The sequence below is a fragment of the Amphiprion ocellaris genome, chromosome 21, assembly GCF_022539595.1.
Source record: "Amphiprion ocellaris isolate individual 3 ecotype Okinawa chromosome 21, ASM2253959v1, whole genome shotgun sequence".
NCBI lineage: Eukaryota > Metazoa > Chordata > Actinopteri > Pomacentridae > Amphiprion > Amphiprion ocellaris.
The window spans coordinates 13,464,382-13,482,325 of NC_072786.1; the positions used below are offsets into that span (position 1 = coordinate 13,464,382).

Sequence of the window (17,944 nt, forward strand, 5' to 3'; positions counted from 1 at the left end):
AAATTGCCTTTTATGTTCCAGCACCTATCTAGAGTTTTATACCATCAACGTTATAACATGGTATTTTCAGCACGAGCACAGCCTCCGCAAATCACTCATTTTTCGGAGATGAAAAATGTGTCAAAACAGCTTGCTCAAATGAGTCATTGCAAAAGCGTGTCCGGGGAGAATTGCAAAATCCAGTTAAATCTCAATCATTTGTGCTTTGTGTGTTGCTGTTGGACTTTTTTTTTTAAATTCACTCTCACCCTCCACCCAGATGATATTTTCATACAAAACAAAACCACACTGGGCCTCATAGTCAGACACACCCTGGGAATCTTTGACCTGCTTCCACACAGATCAAACTGGGGGAGAAATCCTGCAAAATAACTTGTAGAAAATAGGCCCGAGTGTGACTGAAATCTCTCATTGTGCTTCTTGTTGGCAGGATTTATAATTCCACTTCCCACTCTGCAGCTGATGAGGCCTCACGCTGGAAGCTGGTGTTTGGAGAGAATAAAGCTCAACTTAAACACAAGTCCAGTCACCTTCCCTCAAGCTCCGGCTAAACCAGCTCTTCTCGTTCCCTTCTTTTGTCCGCACGTCAAAACGAGCCACATGTTTGTCTTTTTCCGCCTGCTGCTAAGCAACCTGGGGGATTCAGAGTGCAGCTACAGGATCGCAGTCTTAATCCAAATTCCGGGTTTTGCCGAGTCAGCTGTTTTCGGGTTGGAGTCATATCATGGATATTGGTGCCCTGGCAGAGTTTGCGCTTTTTTTTTTCCCCCCCCGAGAATCCTAGTTAACAGTACCATCTGTCGCATCCTATCATTTAAGAGGTGAGAGCACTGGCAGCTCCGGTTTAGCTGGAAATGATGAGTTTTGTTCTCGAAAATAGCGTGAGCATTTTTGACGTGAGGTGATTGGATTTGCTGATCAGGGGAAGGCAGCGGACCTTTTAAGGGAAAAGCAGCAGAGGGAGCTTATGAAATGTTCCACGGTTGCTCTCCAAGTGAAGAGCTGCAACGTCAGAGAAGCAGATTTTCTCAGTTTCAGCGTGTTCCACAACAGTTTCAAGTTATGGCACAGTTACTTTTGCTTAAATTCACCAGCAAGCTAGAATGAGCATTTAATGTGCTTAGATAATGAATGACCTAAAATCTCTTATACACAAAGTGCAGTTTACTGTCCCAAGAGAGGGACAAGAATTGCTGCCTTGATCTCCTCTCCAGTGCGTCTTTGCACAGATGACCCACTCAGTCCTAAAACTATTGTAGGTCAAATTCCAATCTGGGCCCCAATGAGGCCACAACATCGGTATTTAGGTTTGTGTAGCTCCTAATGTTCAAGCTCTTCCTCAGGTAAATCTGAACATGCCAGTAAAAGCATCTAGCTGTGCTTTAGATTCTAAATAATATACTGAATAATGACACAGCTCACAGGGAATATGATGCCAAGATAGGAAATCTTTTATTACAGAGAAAAAAAAACTTTTCTTCCAAAATATAGAAATCTGTACAACTTCCGCACAATCAATTTACATGAACTGTACAAATTTACAGCAGTTCATCACAACATACCCAAGGAAAAGAAACTGAACACGATAAAGGTGTACTGACATGAGATCACAAGATACAGCTTTTCTTCTTGGGTAAGCTCAGATTTTTTTTTGTCTATTTTCTGTTTTTTTTGTATGTAAATAGAAAAAAAAGGGAAAAAAACTGAAAAGAAAAGAAAAAAAAAACAAAGGATACGTCTACACTTACAGATCATGGAAACTAATATTTTTTACCAAAACAACTTTGGTCCTTGCCAACACTCCCATCACAAATGGCTTCACTTACGAAAAGCGTTATCCATGTTAAAAGATGAAATACAAAAAAAAGGAATACATCTAGAAACACCTCAGGATAGCAATTATTGGCACTTCCCATGTGTAATGTTGTGTACTCTACCATTTGTTGTACAGTTACAATACATTCTATAATATGTAAAACACCTCAAATGTGAAAGTGGCAATAATTCAACTAATCGATGACAATATTGACAACAACAACAACAAAACTGCTGTTCCCTTCCTGTTTCACGTCTTAACATGCACAACTTTTCCATAAGAGTATTTATTGAATGTCCGAGGCCTGAGTTTGGCAATACATTCCAGGGAGAGACTCCTCGCGTCTCAAAAAAATGTCACACAACTTCAACTTGACATTTAGTGCATTTATGTGCTTTTTTTTAACCTCCGACTACTCAAAGCACTCTGACGACGATTCTTTAACCTATGTGCGCACAAGCTGAATGGATGCCATTTAAATAATCAATATTACTGAGGACCTAAAACCATTTTGGGTGGTGGTAGTACAGTTGAGAAGGTGTCAAAGGGGATTTGGGTTGGATTTTTTTTTTACACTAAAAACAAGGTCTGCTAAAAAAAAAAAAAAAAAAAAAGTAGGTTAGATCACCAGACTAAAAATCCTCTTAAAAAGAGGATGAAGAGGAGAGAATGTGGATGAGTGGAAACATGAGAAAATCTACCAGTGTGACCATAAAACACATCTAGAGGAAAAAGTGAGACGAGACGACCATCTCGCGTCTGAAATATAGACCAAATCTCAAAACATCCTGACATTAAAAAGCTATAACGGAGCAGCATGATTTCAAAACTGGTGTCCGCCATGGAAACCAAAGCTCTGGGCTCCCATCCCAGCAGGCTCCTCTCCATCTGGCCAACATGGATTCACTGCTTTTCACAGATTGCTGAAGGAAGTATCAGCAGAGAGCAGGGCAGGAGGGGGGTTAGGGGGTTGCAGTGCGTCAAAGGCTATAGCTATATTACCCATGATCCTCTCAGGCTTAGGGGAGCTTAAACACCCAGAGGTCTGGTGATGAGCGGCGAACCAGCCTGCCGTGACAGATTTGGCCAGCGGCTAAGGCCTGAGCAACACCCGTAGCCGTTCCAGCATCTGTTCCATCGTGCTGTTAACCACTCAGCCCCAGAACCAGGAGTGAAGTCGGGGTACGTCAGACAGCCATCACACCCTTTCATATGCATGTAAACAAAGTTGCTACTCAAACTCAGTAATCAAGTGCAGCGTGATCCAGTGAGATGAAAACAGAAAACAACGGCCTAGTACCCTCAATTCTGCATCTTCGATCCATGTTTTTTGTCTCTCACTAGCCCCCCAAGTGCAGCTCGAGCACGCTAAGTGCGTGTGCTGGTTATCCATCACTGCTGAGGGAGGGTCGAGGGCTTCTGGTCAGGGTGGGGGTTGTTGAACAAGTCCAGAGGGGGGGCCTGGAGGGATTTTAGCTGCCCTGGACACAAAGAGTCCGGCCCTGGGCCCCCCCTCTCTCACACCAGCTCCTCATCCCTGCCTTCCTTACCCAGCTCCCCACGGTGATGGATGATGATATGTGTCACATTAAGTCTACCTGCATCCACAGGGGGTCAGCTAGCAGCATGCTGGCTTGCTTTTGGCTGAACAGGAGGTCTGAGCTGAGGGGTGATATGTGGCACTTGAGGCACTCTGAACCCCTACACCAGGAGGGATGCGGCGGGGGTGGGGTGGTGGTTTGAAGCTGCCAGGCTGGAAAATAAAGGGGTGGGGTGGGGTGGGGTGGGGGGACGCCTCCAAATGAGGGTCCGGGCAGCACAATGCAGCGGGGCTGGCTTTCATAAGCCTGATATTAGATTAACATCACAAATGGCTCATAATTCATGAGGTCTCCATAAGGCAGTGCACCTCTGACTCACACAAAAGTGTCTCTGGTTTATAAGAGCTTAGAAATAGTAGCTGAAAATAGAAGGCTGACTAGGGCCTGGTGTTTTCAATTCAAGTTAAAATTCATCTCTGAACAGTCGGCGCTCCAGACCTCCCTTTGGCCAAAGTCTCACACAGTCATCACTTAGTCCAGACCTTTCAGACAAACTTTTTTCTTCTATTTTTTTTTTAAATCAGCAACACAAATCACCATCTGTGTGTATCTGGGGGGGGGGGGACAGCTCAGCTCTGCATCGTGCCAGAGTCAACAGTGCCATATGAATGGATGACAGAATGTTTCTAACATACCACCCAGAATACTCTCCACCTACAAAATAACAACCGAGAGCTCTGCAATGTTCACAAGTACAGTGTTAAAAATGTTATTTTTGAAATCCAGACTTGCACACTCCCAGCTCAGCAGACCAGAGTCTACAACGTGGGAGCTACAGTATGAACCAAGGGCAGTAAAAATGGTGTGAAAAGATGACATTCGAATGGATGGAATGAAGGCGATTTTCGTTAAAAAAGTACACATCCCACACAATCTCACGTCAAAGTGCATTCAATGTCAATTCTAGCTGGGCCACATGACCAAGAATTTGGGTAAATAGGGCCCCCCCTTTTTGCTACACTTTGAGTTTTGGTAATGCAGATGACAAAGTGATGGGGGAAAAGGGGGTAAAATTAACACAGGAACTTGATTGTGAATTTCAACAACATTCATTAACTAGGGGAAGGGGGGAGGAGGAGACGGGTCCTCCTTTGCCTTCCCCCAGAAAAGCTACACAAACATGAGAGATGGGAGGGCGACAGTGCGACGGGACACACTGGTATCCATAGGTAACAGGTGTCACAACACATTCCACTTGCACTTACATACAGGCCGTTGAGATGAAGGTTTTCTGAAGCTCGATGTTGATAGCCGAAGGGGGGGAGGAAGAGAAGTTAAGACCAGAAGCCTTTTTTCAGTAGCTACAAGATAAAGAAAATGTATTCCCTGTGGTCCAAAAAGGGTTTCTATAGAAAATAGAGATGCTCTCATTGGGCGTTTCTTTACATTGAGCTTGGATTGCAATGGGCCCAGTCTGAACCTCAACTTCCTCCCCTCACAGGACACAAAAAAAACCCAGCAAAACCTTTGCATTTTCAAATTCAAGGGGTAATTCCTGGAAAATATTCCATACAATTTAGACTCGGTGTTTTTTTGCAGTGGTGTGTTGAACATGTACCCATAGTAACCACAAGTAAGAAAAGTGCAAAGTCAATGCTGATAGCCCCTTCAGAGGCGGAGCTGATCACCATGTTGTTTTCGGCTGGGGGGTGGATGGGGGTCTCCATGGGGGCTCCTGGTTGGTTGGTTGGTTTAGCTGCCCCAACAGTTCCATTTCCACAAAGCCTCTCCTAAAAAAACGGAGTGGTCGGCTGATCCGATGACACAACAGAACAGATGATAACGGGGAGAGAAGGGGTAAAAAATATCAAACCTACAAGGTTTCCATCACCTGGACGATAGGCCACATCCTCTGTTTTTTTTTCCTTTTGCTTTTTTCTTCTTTCACTATTTCATTTCATATTCTTAGCTTTAAAAAGGCTCACCCTGGTCTGGTCAAATGATCTGACCAGTCACGGCGTGACCCTGAACAAAAGTAGGTCGGTGTGACAGTGCGCCACTTTAGCTGGACACAGTCATCATATTGTAGGCTTTGGAGGGACTGGTTCTGCCCAGCACCATCAGTTCCTCCTTGCAGCTGATGTGACTGTCCACCATGGGGCTCACTGAGCCGCTGTTTCCTGAGGGGGAGCTGGCGGCGGCTGTCGCCTGCATTCCTACAGGGCCGGGCTGCGACTCATAGAGGACGCAGATGGAGCCGTCCTCGCCAATGCGGTAGGACACCTCGAAGGGGTCCACCCAGAGCGTGAGCTCGCTGGGCAGCAGCAGGTAGAGTTGCTGGATGGTCAGGCCGATGCGCTGGCCTGCCTGCCCCACCAGTGGGTCCATCTTGTGGTTGATGCGGATGCAGCGGTAACCTGAACCCTTGCAGGGCCTGTCTGGGAACCAGTGGTGCTTATATTGCTCTGCAGGGACACAAAGAGAAAGAAAAAGGGGAAGAAGATTAGCTTTGGAGTGAGTTGCTTGTACTAACATGTAATGTGGACAAAGTGATGTCATAAGCACTGATTAAACATACAGGCCTCGTAATGCATGTAACTACAGAAGCCAGTTGTGGCTGTGCAGGTGTGATCTGTGGTAATCTGGAGCTGGACAAAGGTTGAACTGAAAGCAGACAGACTGTACTTTGTGGTAGATAAGGCCACGTGATTTATTAAACATGTTGTGGCTGTAAAAAAAGAGTTAAAGCACAAATGGAAACATCATAAAAAGAGACTTGTGGGATAAGTTTTCATCTAAGTGTTTAATCCCTTTACATTTAAAGATCCTGATGAATCCCAAAACATTACTGCCTGTATTGTAGACTTGTCTCCATATGGTAAACATAAATTATGTTTTCTTTTTAACATACAACGCAAAGCCATCAAGTATAACTTTTTTTAACTCAGCAAAATCCATAATCAATAAGTGCATTTCTCCCTCGTGTAGTACCAGGATGTTTCTGTGGATGTTGTACAAATGTCATATTTAACTTATCATAATTACTAAATGTACTTATGTTCATATAAGTGCAGGGAGTTATTGTGTGCTTGTAGCAAAGGAGAGGAAAGAAAAACACCACCACCTGTTAGAGGGCTGATAAGCAGCCATTAACAGGCAGCCAGCGGCTCTCTGGGCCTACGTGACAAAAAGACTGCCATTGAATTGCACAATCCCTCCCCTGGCTTTCGTCAGTGTCACAAAGTCTCCCATGACTGGCTGAACAAAACACACCAAAAGTGTCCTAGCTGCCATCTGGGACGCACAGCTCCTCCTCTTAAAGGGGCACGCTCCTATTTTTCTTCCTCGTCTTCATAGAAGTTTTAGCAGAGCAGTGAAACTAGTGAATCACAGTGACGCCACTCTCTGTGTTTTTCATTTTACTGGATAAAATGACGAGTAAAACAAACTGACCATTATTGGATTTGGGCATTCTTTCATTCCAAGTTCACTTTCTTTAGCATACGAAAAGGCTTCCTATCTCTTTCCAAGATATCTGAATACAGTTTCAAACCCCTTTTGTTCTAACCTTTTCATTTACTGACCTCCCCACTTTAAGGAACACACCTACTCCCCCCTATTTACTCTGACAAGGCTCATCCATATTGAATTCCCATTGACGGTAACTCCATTGTGGCCAATGAAAAACGGGCTAAGGGAAGTAGGCCAGCATTCAGACCGGGGCCCGGAGGCCACCTGTATGCATCCACAGGATAATAACATCCCCCTCCCTTCCTCCCCTTCCCCTTCCTCCCCCCTGTTTGCCTTATCACAGAGGGCTGTATACTGCTGAGCTAATGGAGGGGCTGGCACTCGTGAAAGAGCACAAGGGGGGCTGGATGAGCTTTCAGCCTCAAGACCGAGCCACAAAGGCGGCTCCGTACAAACCCCGGAGCAGCTGGGAAATGATCAGCTCAGCAGGGCCTATTCTTAAAAACGAGGGCACATGGGAGGAGGAGGGGGGACGGAAAAGTAAGCAGACGAGCGTGCGCTTAACCTAAAGAGTTTAAGCAAAGAGGGTTGTTTATTCAACGGAGCTGACCTCGAACGCTGAAAAACACATTATGTGACTCTGCTGTGGCCTGTTTCCTGGGTTGAGTGCCTTTTATTTCCATTTTCCAGGGGCAAGCATCAAATCATGTTGATAAATAGAGGAAGCGAAACTTTGCTAACTACAATTACGCAACTACCATGGTTGCAATCTGGCTATTGGGCCTAATAGTCCCTCCTCACACTTCCCTTTGCTCAGCACAAACAAGAGGAGCCGGGCACTCAGCTTTTCAGCATGCAGACACAATAGTGAGTAGTTGTGATGATTCCAAACACAAAAGAGCTCTGGCTGGCCTAGTTTAGTAGCAGCAAGCCCCACTGGGTACTACCGCACACTTTCTCTTGTTTTTGCCTGAAAATGGGACCTTGTGGAACCAATTTATTTGTCTTTCAAACAGATTATACGCTCATCAGTGATGTTTATGCATTTTTTTATTATTATTACATGAGGCAGATTCCAGCTTATAATTTCCATCATTCTGATATAATTAATGTTTATGTTTGCTAAGTACAGGCTGGGATGTTTCAGTGGATTTCCCCTCCGTTTCCTCCCTCATTACGCTCCGTCTTTAATGTCCTCCTATAGGCGCCCACCATAACATGTCCCCTCCCCCACACGGGCCTCACAGCAGACTCCCAACTTTTGTCTGTTTACAAACACCACCGTCCAATCGGGCGCTCGGGGACATTTTCAGTAAACCCATAATTCCATTCGCCCACCGCCATAATCTCAAACAACACAACATTGTTTACCTCTTACACTGTTTGCATGATAAATGATCAAACTTCTACGGTAAACGGCAGCAATCTGTGGTGCCAAATGGTGAATTAAGGTGGTATTGTGCTTTTTTGGGGTAATTTTCTTCTCTTCACATAGATCCTGTGATATTTACAGTGAATTCCATGCTACAAAAAGGTCCTTTGTTCTCTACATCCAGCTGAATAAGACCTGTTTACGTGCAACTGAGGCTCTTATGGAAATGTAGGTCATCTGCTGTTTGCATGTAGATGGAAGGAGACAGATGTATGGCAGCTTTAGAGCCCAGAGACTGGAATGTGTTTAGAGCAGGAAATGAGACACAATCCCTGAGCTGCAGTGTTCTGTACAAAACTGCATCAAACTAAGCCCTTATGTAAACCTAAGGGAACCTATAGGCAGAATTTGCAGGGAGATTGAACGAAAAATGGCGATTTCTGCATCCATTCATTGTAAATACATGGCTATAGATCGTTATAGGAATGGAAAATGTGGTAAACTATACATTTATCCTCCAGCATATGGTGCCAAAATGAATACAAAATGGTGTCAAGGCTATAAACTTCTCAGTGAAACACAAACATGGCAAAAATGGGATGTTCCAATTAGAGGTGTTGTGTTAATGAAAAAATCATTTATGTAATATTTATAGTGCCAGAAACCCACTAAACTTCGCTCTGACACCGACCAGATTTCATTATTAACCTATTTCGTCCTAAGCATTACGTAATTGAGCCGCCTCTACCACCTCACTGGGGGCTGTTTTGCTCCATTCTCTGAGAGCTTTATCGACCGAGGCGCACTTCCTTGTTGGAGCCAAGCGTCTCTCTGCGCGCCCCCACCCCCACCCCGTCATCCAAATACAGCAACACATTCAACTTTAGCTAAATTCTATTTCTCACTTCGAATCGTGCCATAAAAAAAATCAGCTTAATCCTTCACTAAACTGCCTCGGATCGTCCTCTGCGTTCCACTTTGTCGCTCTTTCTCCTCTCCGACGTGCGCAAATAGTGGTGCGCGCTGATAGTGATACTTAGGAGAACAAAGAAAGGCTTCTTCAGAATCGTTCTCACATCTATTAGAACGCAAATTTGAGCACTTAGTGATGAAAGAAAGCCCAGACTTAAAGTGTAAAATCGTAGTGCGTATTACAGGGTGTTCTGGGTGCTGTTTTTCGTGCGTAAATGCGTAAATTTCTGGTTTCCTTACCTGCCAAAATGTCCTGTAAGCTCTGGCTGAATGTTTGGACCTGTCGATCGTTTACGTGTCCTTTTACCCTCAGAAATCTCGACAGAAATCCGACGGCGGCGTTGATCTCTGGTTTCATCGTTCCCCGGGCACAAAGGGTATGCATTGAGAAAGGCAACGGCGACGATCCGTGCGCTTTTTCTTGTTTTTTTTACTCTACGTGTTTGTCCGACTGTTCGTCTCCGACTCTGAGCGGCGATCCTTATCTTTTGGCGCTTGTGTTGTTTCTCTTGGCATTTATTAGTCGAGGTAGAGGGAAGTTTCTGACAGAGAGAGTCCGTGTGCGAGGACGGTACAGTGTTGGGTAACAGACGCCTGTTGTTGGTAAATACAGGGGGTTGGGGGGGTCCCGTGGTAAAACGTCAGCCAACCCTCCCTGCGCACTTTCCTCCTCCAGAGTGGAGCTGGAAGCAGGGGACGGTGCTTTTATACGTCCCCCCTCCTCCCCACAGCGACGACACAAGCTGCTACAGCAACTGCAGCTCACCAATCCGCGGCCCCGCAGCGGCTGACGGGCCACATATAGGAGGAGTGCAGCGTTCACGTCAACGCTCTGAAAATAAACAGAGGGACGCGGCATGAAACCGTGCTGCGTTCAGGGCTGTGGGAGATACGGCCAGCGAGAGAGAGAAAGGAAGAGGAAACAAAAGCAAACAAAACAAACAACAATAACAAAGAGAATCTTTAATTATCTCATTTGGAGAGGCTGGATTCTATGATTACCACTAGTAGCAGGTTAAACGGTGCATTTTCACAGTTTAGTACTTTTTAATCGCAGTATAACCCTATTGTGCATTTTGTACTTATAGTATATTTTTCTTATATATTTTTATTGTGGTGGTGGTGGTCGCTTTACTCTTTCTGCTTGCTGCTGTTACAACAGATTCTCACCTCGGGGATCAATGAAACATTTATATTCTTTTCTATTGTATTATTTTCTATTATTAACCAAAAATATATTAGTACACTTCTATTGTGTTGTGTTAAAATGTAATCTAAGGGATAAGGGGAAATACTACCAGTTGTGCATGTTATATTTATTTTGTAGTCTATATAAAAATACAATCAACACAAACTTTATTCATTCCTCCTTTTGGATCACCAGATTTGCAAAGTGCAAATTAAAATTGTATTTATATATATATATATATATATATATATATATATATATATATATATATATATATATATATATTTCACAAGATTACAAAGAAGTTGAGCTTTCATTTGTAGATTATTCACTTTTTAAAAAGCAGCTTTGTATAAAATTATGAAGCAAAATTCACAAAACATATTTCATTGTGGAGAAAGACTATCAAAATATTGGTAAAAACTGTCTCTGCTGCATTTTTGCATTCAGCCTGTTGAATCATTAGGTTGTTAAAGTGCAAACTTGTCATTACAAGAAGAAGAAAATATTAAAGTTGCCACAATTTTGACATCCATTAAATCCAGAGTCTGTCTGTCTGTGATTTGAGTGATAAAACTGCAAGATGGTACAGAAGTTAAGAAGTGACATTTTCATTCAGAAGACTATTTTTTAAAGAAAATAAGTACTTAAACAACTGTTTTGTATGAATATGTGAAGCAACATCTACAAAATGACTTCAAAGAGGACAAAAAGAATCAAAATATGCATAAAAACTATCTCTGCTGACACTGCTTCACATTCTCCAAACATGAACATTTCAACCAAAATGTTGCGCCAGTAATTGAAGCTTCTATTTTTATGCTCACCATGTTATGTGCGTAACCTTAAAACAGAAGTTCAAACTTTTGGAAAGTACTGTGATTTACTTACTGGCAGAGAGAAGACTGATGCTGCTCATTACATTTGTCACTTACACACTTTTCAGACACGTAGCAGTGTTGGCTTCATCAGTCTGTTAAAGTTCACACATAGGTCACTTTTACATTAATGTTCCTCACAGCTTCATTCAAACAAACAGTCCACAGTAATAGAAAAGCCATAGGCACATGGTTGGACAGGACATTATATGATAATTTGTGCGTTCCTATCTGTTTTTCTTTTGCTTTTTGCTTCTATCGTTTTAATTGTGGCATATTTCATTCACGCAAATTACAAGAAATATAAAAGAAAACATAAAAATAAGAATTAAAAAGATAAACTGGGCTCAGCTTTAATAAAATCTGTAATAGCATGATCAATGAAGCAGTTGTTTGTGTAAAAGTTTAAATAACACTTGATTAGTTTCAGTGGATCCGTCTTGATTTCATGCTAACTTTCTTGTCTTGGTTTCTGCGGTCTTCCTCTCTTCCATTCTCCACAAAGAAATATGTTTCAACAGGTTGCCCTGGTAGCCTCGAGGAGTTTATCAAACCAAACAGCTGTGAGTCTTTGTTTCATGTCAACCCCCATCTCTCCTCCTGCTCTCATCTCGCCTCTCTGCTCTAATAAACGCATCCCCCACACTCCAAAAAAACACCAAAACACAAACACATTCAGTTCATACAACATGTTTGCAGCATCCAATGCAATTAAAAAAAAAAAAAGTAATAATGAGGCTTCTAAAGTACTGGATTTGTTCATTGCTGTCCTGTGAGAGTTGTCTATCCAAAACATGAACTAATCTTGTAGTGAGACATCCTTACCTTCAGCTTTCATATTACACTTTATTAGCTGAAGCAGTAGAGTTATTCATCCTTAGAGTTTATATGAAAATCCAAATACATTTTTGGGAAATTTTACCAACCACTGTTAATTTTAAAATTGTCATTTTCCATTTGAAAATGTATCTCCAACCAGCATCCTTAATCAGAATGTAGGGAGGCTAACATGGCAAGCTAAACAATGCTTTGACTCAAATATTGCAATATTTAGCACAACAGGATCTATTAAACCTAAAACACAGTAGTTTATTTGAAAGTAGTACACAATTTAGAACAGTTTCGACCCTATTTGTCTAAATGTCTGAATAAAACTGGTGTCGGTTGACGACATTTGGGACACAGGGTTTATTACATTGTTTACCATATGTTCTGTCCAAAGTAATGATTTTATCGCTGCTGCTCTCTTTCAGGTCAGACCATGATGGTAGGCAGGCTTAAAAACAGGTGTGTGTGTGTGTGTGTGAGAGACAGAGACAGGAAGAGAGAGCAAGAGACTGTTTACAGTAACACAGCTGAGTACATCAACTGCCTGAGCCTTTCTCGCTCTCACTTTCTGACTTCGTCTACGTGTGCGGCTGATGGAGGCCTCTGGGTGTTTGTTCATACGAGGAAACAGGAAGAAGAGTCTCGAGCAACTAAAAAAGAACATCTTGTGTGACCCTGTGAAACGCCGAGGAGGCAAAACACGGTGCCAGGCTGCTATTCAGAGGCCAGTCCCTACGTGTTCATTAGAATCAGTGGAAAAGTACAGGCTGTTGTGTGCTTGTTGCGGTCATGATGACCTGCTGAGCTTTCCAATCACGATGCAATCAAACAGGCCAGGACCACACTGAGTGATTCAACAATTGACCTAAAGGCGGAACACAAACATGTGTGCACCAAACACACAGAGTAACAATCAGTGTATCAGGGATTGAAAAACACTGAAAACCCCCCTGTGTGGACCTGCTGTCACATATCTGATGCCCTGACAGGGGTTTTCTGAAATAAATACGTTTAAATTGTAATAAAATGACAATCAGATGGGGGTGTTTATTTAAAAATATGTGTTAGCTCCAAAAATATGTCAGCTTAAGCTAAGTCAACATACAATGATCCAAAACCTCATGTTAAAATTTAACCTTTGTTTTTCCAAACCAACATTTCTCCAGAAACAGATTCTCTCAGGTTCTCTGGAACAGTCTTGATATTTCCATTCAAATGTCTAACTGTCTTTATAACCATTACCACAAAAAAACTCCTCTCAGTTCCTTCATTTGCTGACCATGTTAACTAAATGTCCCAGGGAAATCCTCGAATCACATACAAGTTCATACATGTGGAAACCCCCACCTCTCTACCACAAACACTCATATGTAGTCATAGTTTCGCCCACACACCGTCTTGCTATTTAATGAAATAGTGGAGAGTTTCGGTGTGCTGCAGAAGACCTGGACATTTCTGTTTTTCGGATTTAAATAAATACAAAACCCACTTTGTTTAAGCTGCAAAAGCTATGGTTTAATACAGTTGAGAATTTCATTTTCCTCAAGTCATATCCATTACACTATTTTCGCATCACTCCCACGATCACATGGCAGTGGAGATTTTTTTTTTTTAAGTTTTCTGTAATTCATATAAAGCATTACTGAGCTGAAGAGATATAGGTTAAATTCCAAAAACTGGTCAGTGTGTATTCAGACCAAAGGTTAGTAATTAAGCCACTAAACTGGTCATCATTGCTCAAGAAATTAGTAATCTTCTTTCTTTGTCAGAAAACACGTTGCCTCAACGTCTGTTCTTTAAATTGTGCAATGATGACCTGACTCGACTTAACAAGAAGTTGGACTTTGAGCCAGAAGAGAGGCTCCTTTCAAGATGCTATGTTTTCACCAGCACTTTTAAAAATAGCTTTATTTTAACATGCAGGTGTCTCACTGTTGGAGGAAAAAGCATCATAGTATCCATAAACACTCTTCAGCCACTGTTCGAAGACTTTTCACCTCTCTGCTCCATGTATCACATTAATATTTTAGCCAAAATGTTGCAACGGTAATTGCAGTTTCTAATTTTGTCCTGCCACAGCGATGCCTGAAAACACAAGGTCAAAGTTTTGTGAAACACTGTTACTTGCTCATTTTTGAAGAAAAAAACTGATACCAATCATTGCGTTTGTTGCTTAAGCCGTTTTCAGACATGTGATTTGTAACATTGCTGACTTTATTAGTGTGGTAAAATGTGGACAGAGGTCACTTTTATTTGATAATGTTCCTCCCAGTGATAGAAAGCAGAAAGTATGTACACCACATTTAAAATACGCACAAGATGAGACAGCACAATAAATGATGTTTTATGACGTTTTAAAGAATGATACATTCTAAAATGATTGCTTTGAAGATTTGAATATATTTATAACACTGCTTTTTATTTAATTTGTTACACTTAATACCTACAACTGGCAACACTTTAATCTATATGTTACTGTTCACTGTTATGCACTAAAACACCAAGTCAAATTCCATGTATGTGAAAACCTACTGGCAAAAAAACCCCATTTCTGATTCTGATTGAATTACAACTTTTATGGAACGGTGCCTAAGATATTGATCCAGACAGGAATTCAACATGATCAGCTGCCGCATGTCTAAAATGGGCAACGTTAAGCTATCTAGGACTCATTAGGTTAGCAAAAGACTGAAAACAAATGTTAAAAAAAATCACATACAAACACCTCTACTGCCTTAATATGGCAACTTTAGAGGTTATGTCTTGCAGTCACAAACAGAAGAAGTTTCATGCTGGTTTTGATGTTACTTCTTTCCATCATGACAACCGGTCACAACTGAATTCCACTATAACCAGCATGACAACCTTGCAGTTGACTTAAAAGTCTATGTGGACTGAATATTTGACAGCTTTTGAGCAGCGTATCACTTTAACTGTTCAGATGACACAAGTTGGCACAAGTGTACGGAGACAGCTCACAAATACCAGACGGGGCTAGATGCTGGGGGAACGTTTCAGAAAGTCATCCTATCTCCAACAGTAGCTTTGGGGCAAGCAGGAGATTTACAAGCCAGCATGATCTTCCACATCTGTCCCACACACACATCTGTGCACGGGCCTCATTACTGACACAGAGTGTGGGGGTGTGTGGCTGAATTTTGGCAGCTCAGCAGGAGAGATAAAAGTCAAACAGCATGAAAGAGAAAGAGAAAGAAACTATATGCAATAACAGTGAGCTAGTGAAGGGTACTTAAACCTGGAAAACCCCCGAACCTTCCTGCTCTTTTTCATGCACAAGAAATGTTGTGGACACCGAGCACCTGAAAGAGAAACACAGAAAGTGGTTGTTTTGAATGTGCAGGCCACCAGCGCTGGGTAAAATATGGCCCCGGTTGTTGCCAGACAAGGGTGGGGTATCCTGTCGTTACGTCGGGTCCTGAGTTAGAGTAATGAATGGAGGCTTTTATCTTGAAACCGCACGTGAACTACAGTGCAGGAAAGAATGTCAGGTCAGGAATGAAGAGAGAGATCTTGGCTGCTCGCTGGAGTGAGTTTTCCAAACACGTTCTTCTTCCGTGGTGGTAAAAACACACAGGCAGTGTTTACATACATGCTTGCAAGCCAGTGAGGGTACTAAGGGACATGCAGAGACCAGCAAAGACACCAAAACATGCGGGTCAAAGAAAAGTTAAGCCAGCATAGGTTGTATTCATCAGGACACAAGCCAAAACATCGTCCCTGATCTGAATAGCATTCCCTTAACGTTCACAGATAAGCATCTCTCTCTTTGGGCAGGATCCAGCTTATCGTTTCAGTGCCGTTTCAGTGTCAGCGAAATATGCCCTTTTGTACCATAAAATGGGATGTCTCATTATGTGACCCACTTAGAGTATTTGTACTAAAACCTGGAAGCGTATTGTGTCTGAATCATCAGTTACACACCAGTACTGCTTAAAGTTGTAAGGTGCATGCTTTACTTTATTAATCCCACTTTGTTGTTTACATATTATTCACACTCACACTAGTCTAAACTGTGTTTTACAGAAAACTATATTTGAGTGGAACCAGTGACATGTAGTTCCTGTACTGTGCACATTATGATTTTACGCATAAAATAGGCGTTTACAGATTAAACTACCCAACATTATACTAGCTACTTAAAAGTAGCTCCGCCTCAACACCATACAACATTATGATGCTGCCACAGATTAATGCATCATCAGGGATCCATTATAATGATTACATAAACTGGAAAGATGCCACTTTACAAAACAAGTAGGACAGTTTTGTTTTTGGCACTAAAAAGAGGACTGTCATTTCAATAAAGTCTTCCTATCAATAAGATGTTGAAATTTTAAGCACTAAAATGCATCCTTATTCCAACCTTTACACCCAGAGGTTTTGTTGCTACAACCATTTGGTTTGTGGTGGCTTTAAAGGTCCCATCTGGTGAGAATTTATTTTTATTGTGTTTTGTTGTTGTTATAAACTTGGTGCAAAGTCAAAGCTGTTAAGATATGAAAGTGTTTACTTCTGGCATTCCTCAGGTCTCCCTTCAACTAGTTAACCTCCCAGCTTTACAAGCCTGTAAGAACTTGACCCAGGTGCTACTTAACAACTAACCAACCAACAGTCATCTTGCTCAAACTTTGTTTTGTCCTGCATCCTCACAGTCCATTGCGTCCAGGTGAACCTTTCAGAATGAACAGCTGCCTCAGCTTCTGCCAGGTTTATTTACTTTCTACAGCTGCTTCTGCAAACCCTGAAATAGCTTAGCCACGAGCAAAGCACACAAAATGTTCTGCTGTTGGCTGCAAGAGTGAACACAAGAGTCTTCATGCACTCCCAGCATCTGAGGAACTGAGGAGCCAGTGTGTTACTTTTATTTTTGATCACTATCGGAAAATCCTCAGCATTAGCATGATGTGCTGCTAATGTGGCTAACATTGCCATTAGCTTTGACAGAGCTCTATGGAAACTCTAAAGTTAAAGGACATTCAGCAAGGATGGAAACTTTAAGGCCAATTTGAAACCAGAAAGAAGGAGTATGTGAATGACTATGCTTTCATGTCACCTATTGTGCTTCAGTGAAACCTTAACTCACTGTTAACATTTCTTTGCTTCTCTCCTGCCCTCTGTGCTCACATATACTATATTTTAATACAACTGAATAGCCATTAAAGCTATTCTCATATTTTTCTGTTTCTGTCTTGGGACAACAGAACAAGTCTGAAATAGTGACTGAAAAACAGCCTGTTGAGACTATATGTTAACTAGCAGTCACTTTCGGGTCATTGCAGAGCAACCACAGATGCAGGGAGAGTCTTCTTCCTGAAGAGGGTGGGGACAGCAGTAATCTGTGGTTTTCAGAGCTTTAGACACTGAAACAACCTGTTTAGAACGGGGCTAAAACCAGTGGTAGTGGTTGCACAATTATGGTGAGGTGAATCATCTTTGAAGGATTTCGAGTGGAAAAGTTGAAAGATACTGTAAGGACATGTGAGACTTTCATTAAATTTGTAGACAATATGAGACATTTGTCGTAGTTTGAGCTGCTTTATTGAATGAGGACCTGAAGACTCCACTTGCAATGACCTGCAGCTATAGGTGGCCAAATGGTGATTTCCCTTGATTTGTGTTCTTGAAAATTAGCTCAGTCGGAATATTCAACTTTCTGTTGTGTTTTCGTTACTTTTAGTAAAGTTCTTCTTGAACATTCCTTCCGTTGTGCAGGACATAACTCACCCCTGAAGTAATATATTAACATCCTTAGATCCTCATGAGAACGACCTGTTCTTGTTTGTTTGGGGGGAGGAAAGAGCAGCTGTTTATTGTGTGCTTATCATTGAATACTTTATCAACAAGTCAACATAAAAA

At 42.0% G+C, this 17,944-nt stretch overlaps 1 protein-coding gene across 1 annotated transcript; it reads right to left on the bottom strand.

Moving 5' to 3' along the window:
- Positions 1 to 1,428: 1,428 nt before the first annotated feature.
- Positions 1,429 to 9,862, bottom strand: btg1 (B-cell translocation gene 1, anti-proliferative). Its single transcript, XM_023284757.3, has 2 exons — positions 9,413 to 9,862; positions 1,429 to 5,822 (listed from the first exon to the last, which is right to left on the bottom strand). Exons 1-2 carry the CDS (start codon positions 9,555 to 9,557, stop codon positions 5,419 to 5,421), a joined length of 549 nt encoding a protein of 182 aa, XP_023140525.1. The 5' UTR covers positions 9,558 to 9,862; the 3' UTR covers positions 1,429 to 5,418.
- Positions 9,863 to 17,944: the final 8,082 nt, after the last annotated feature.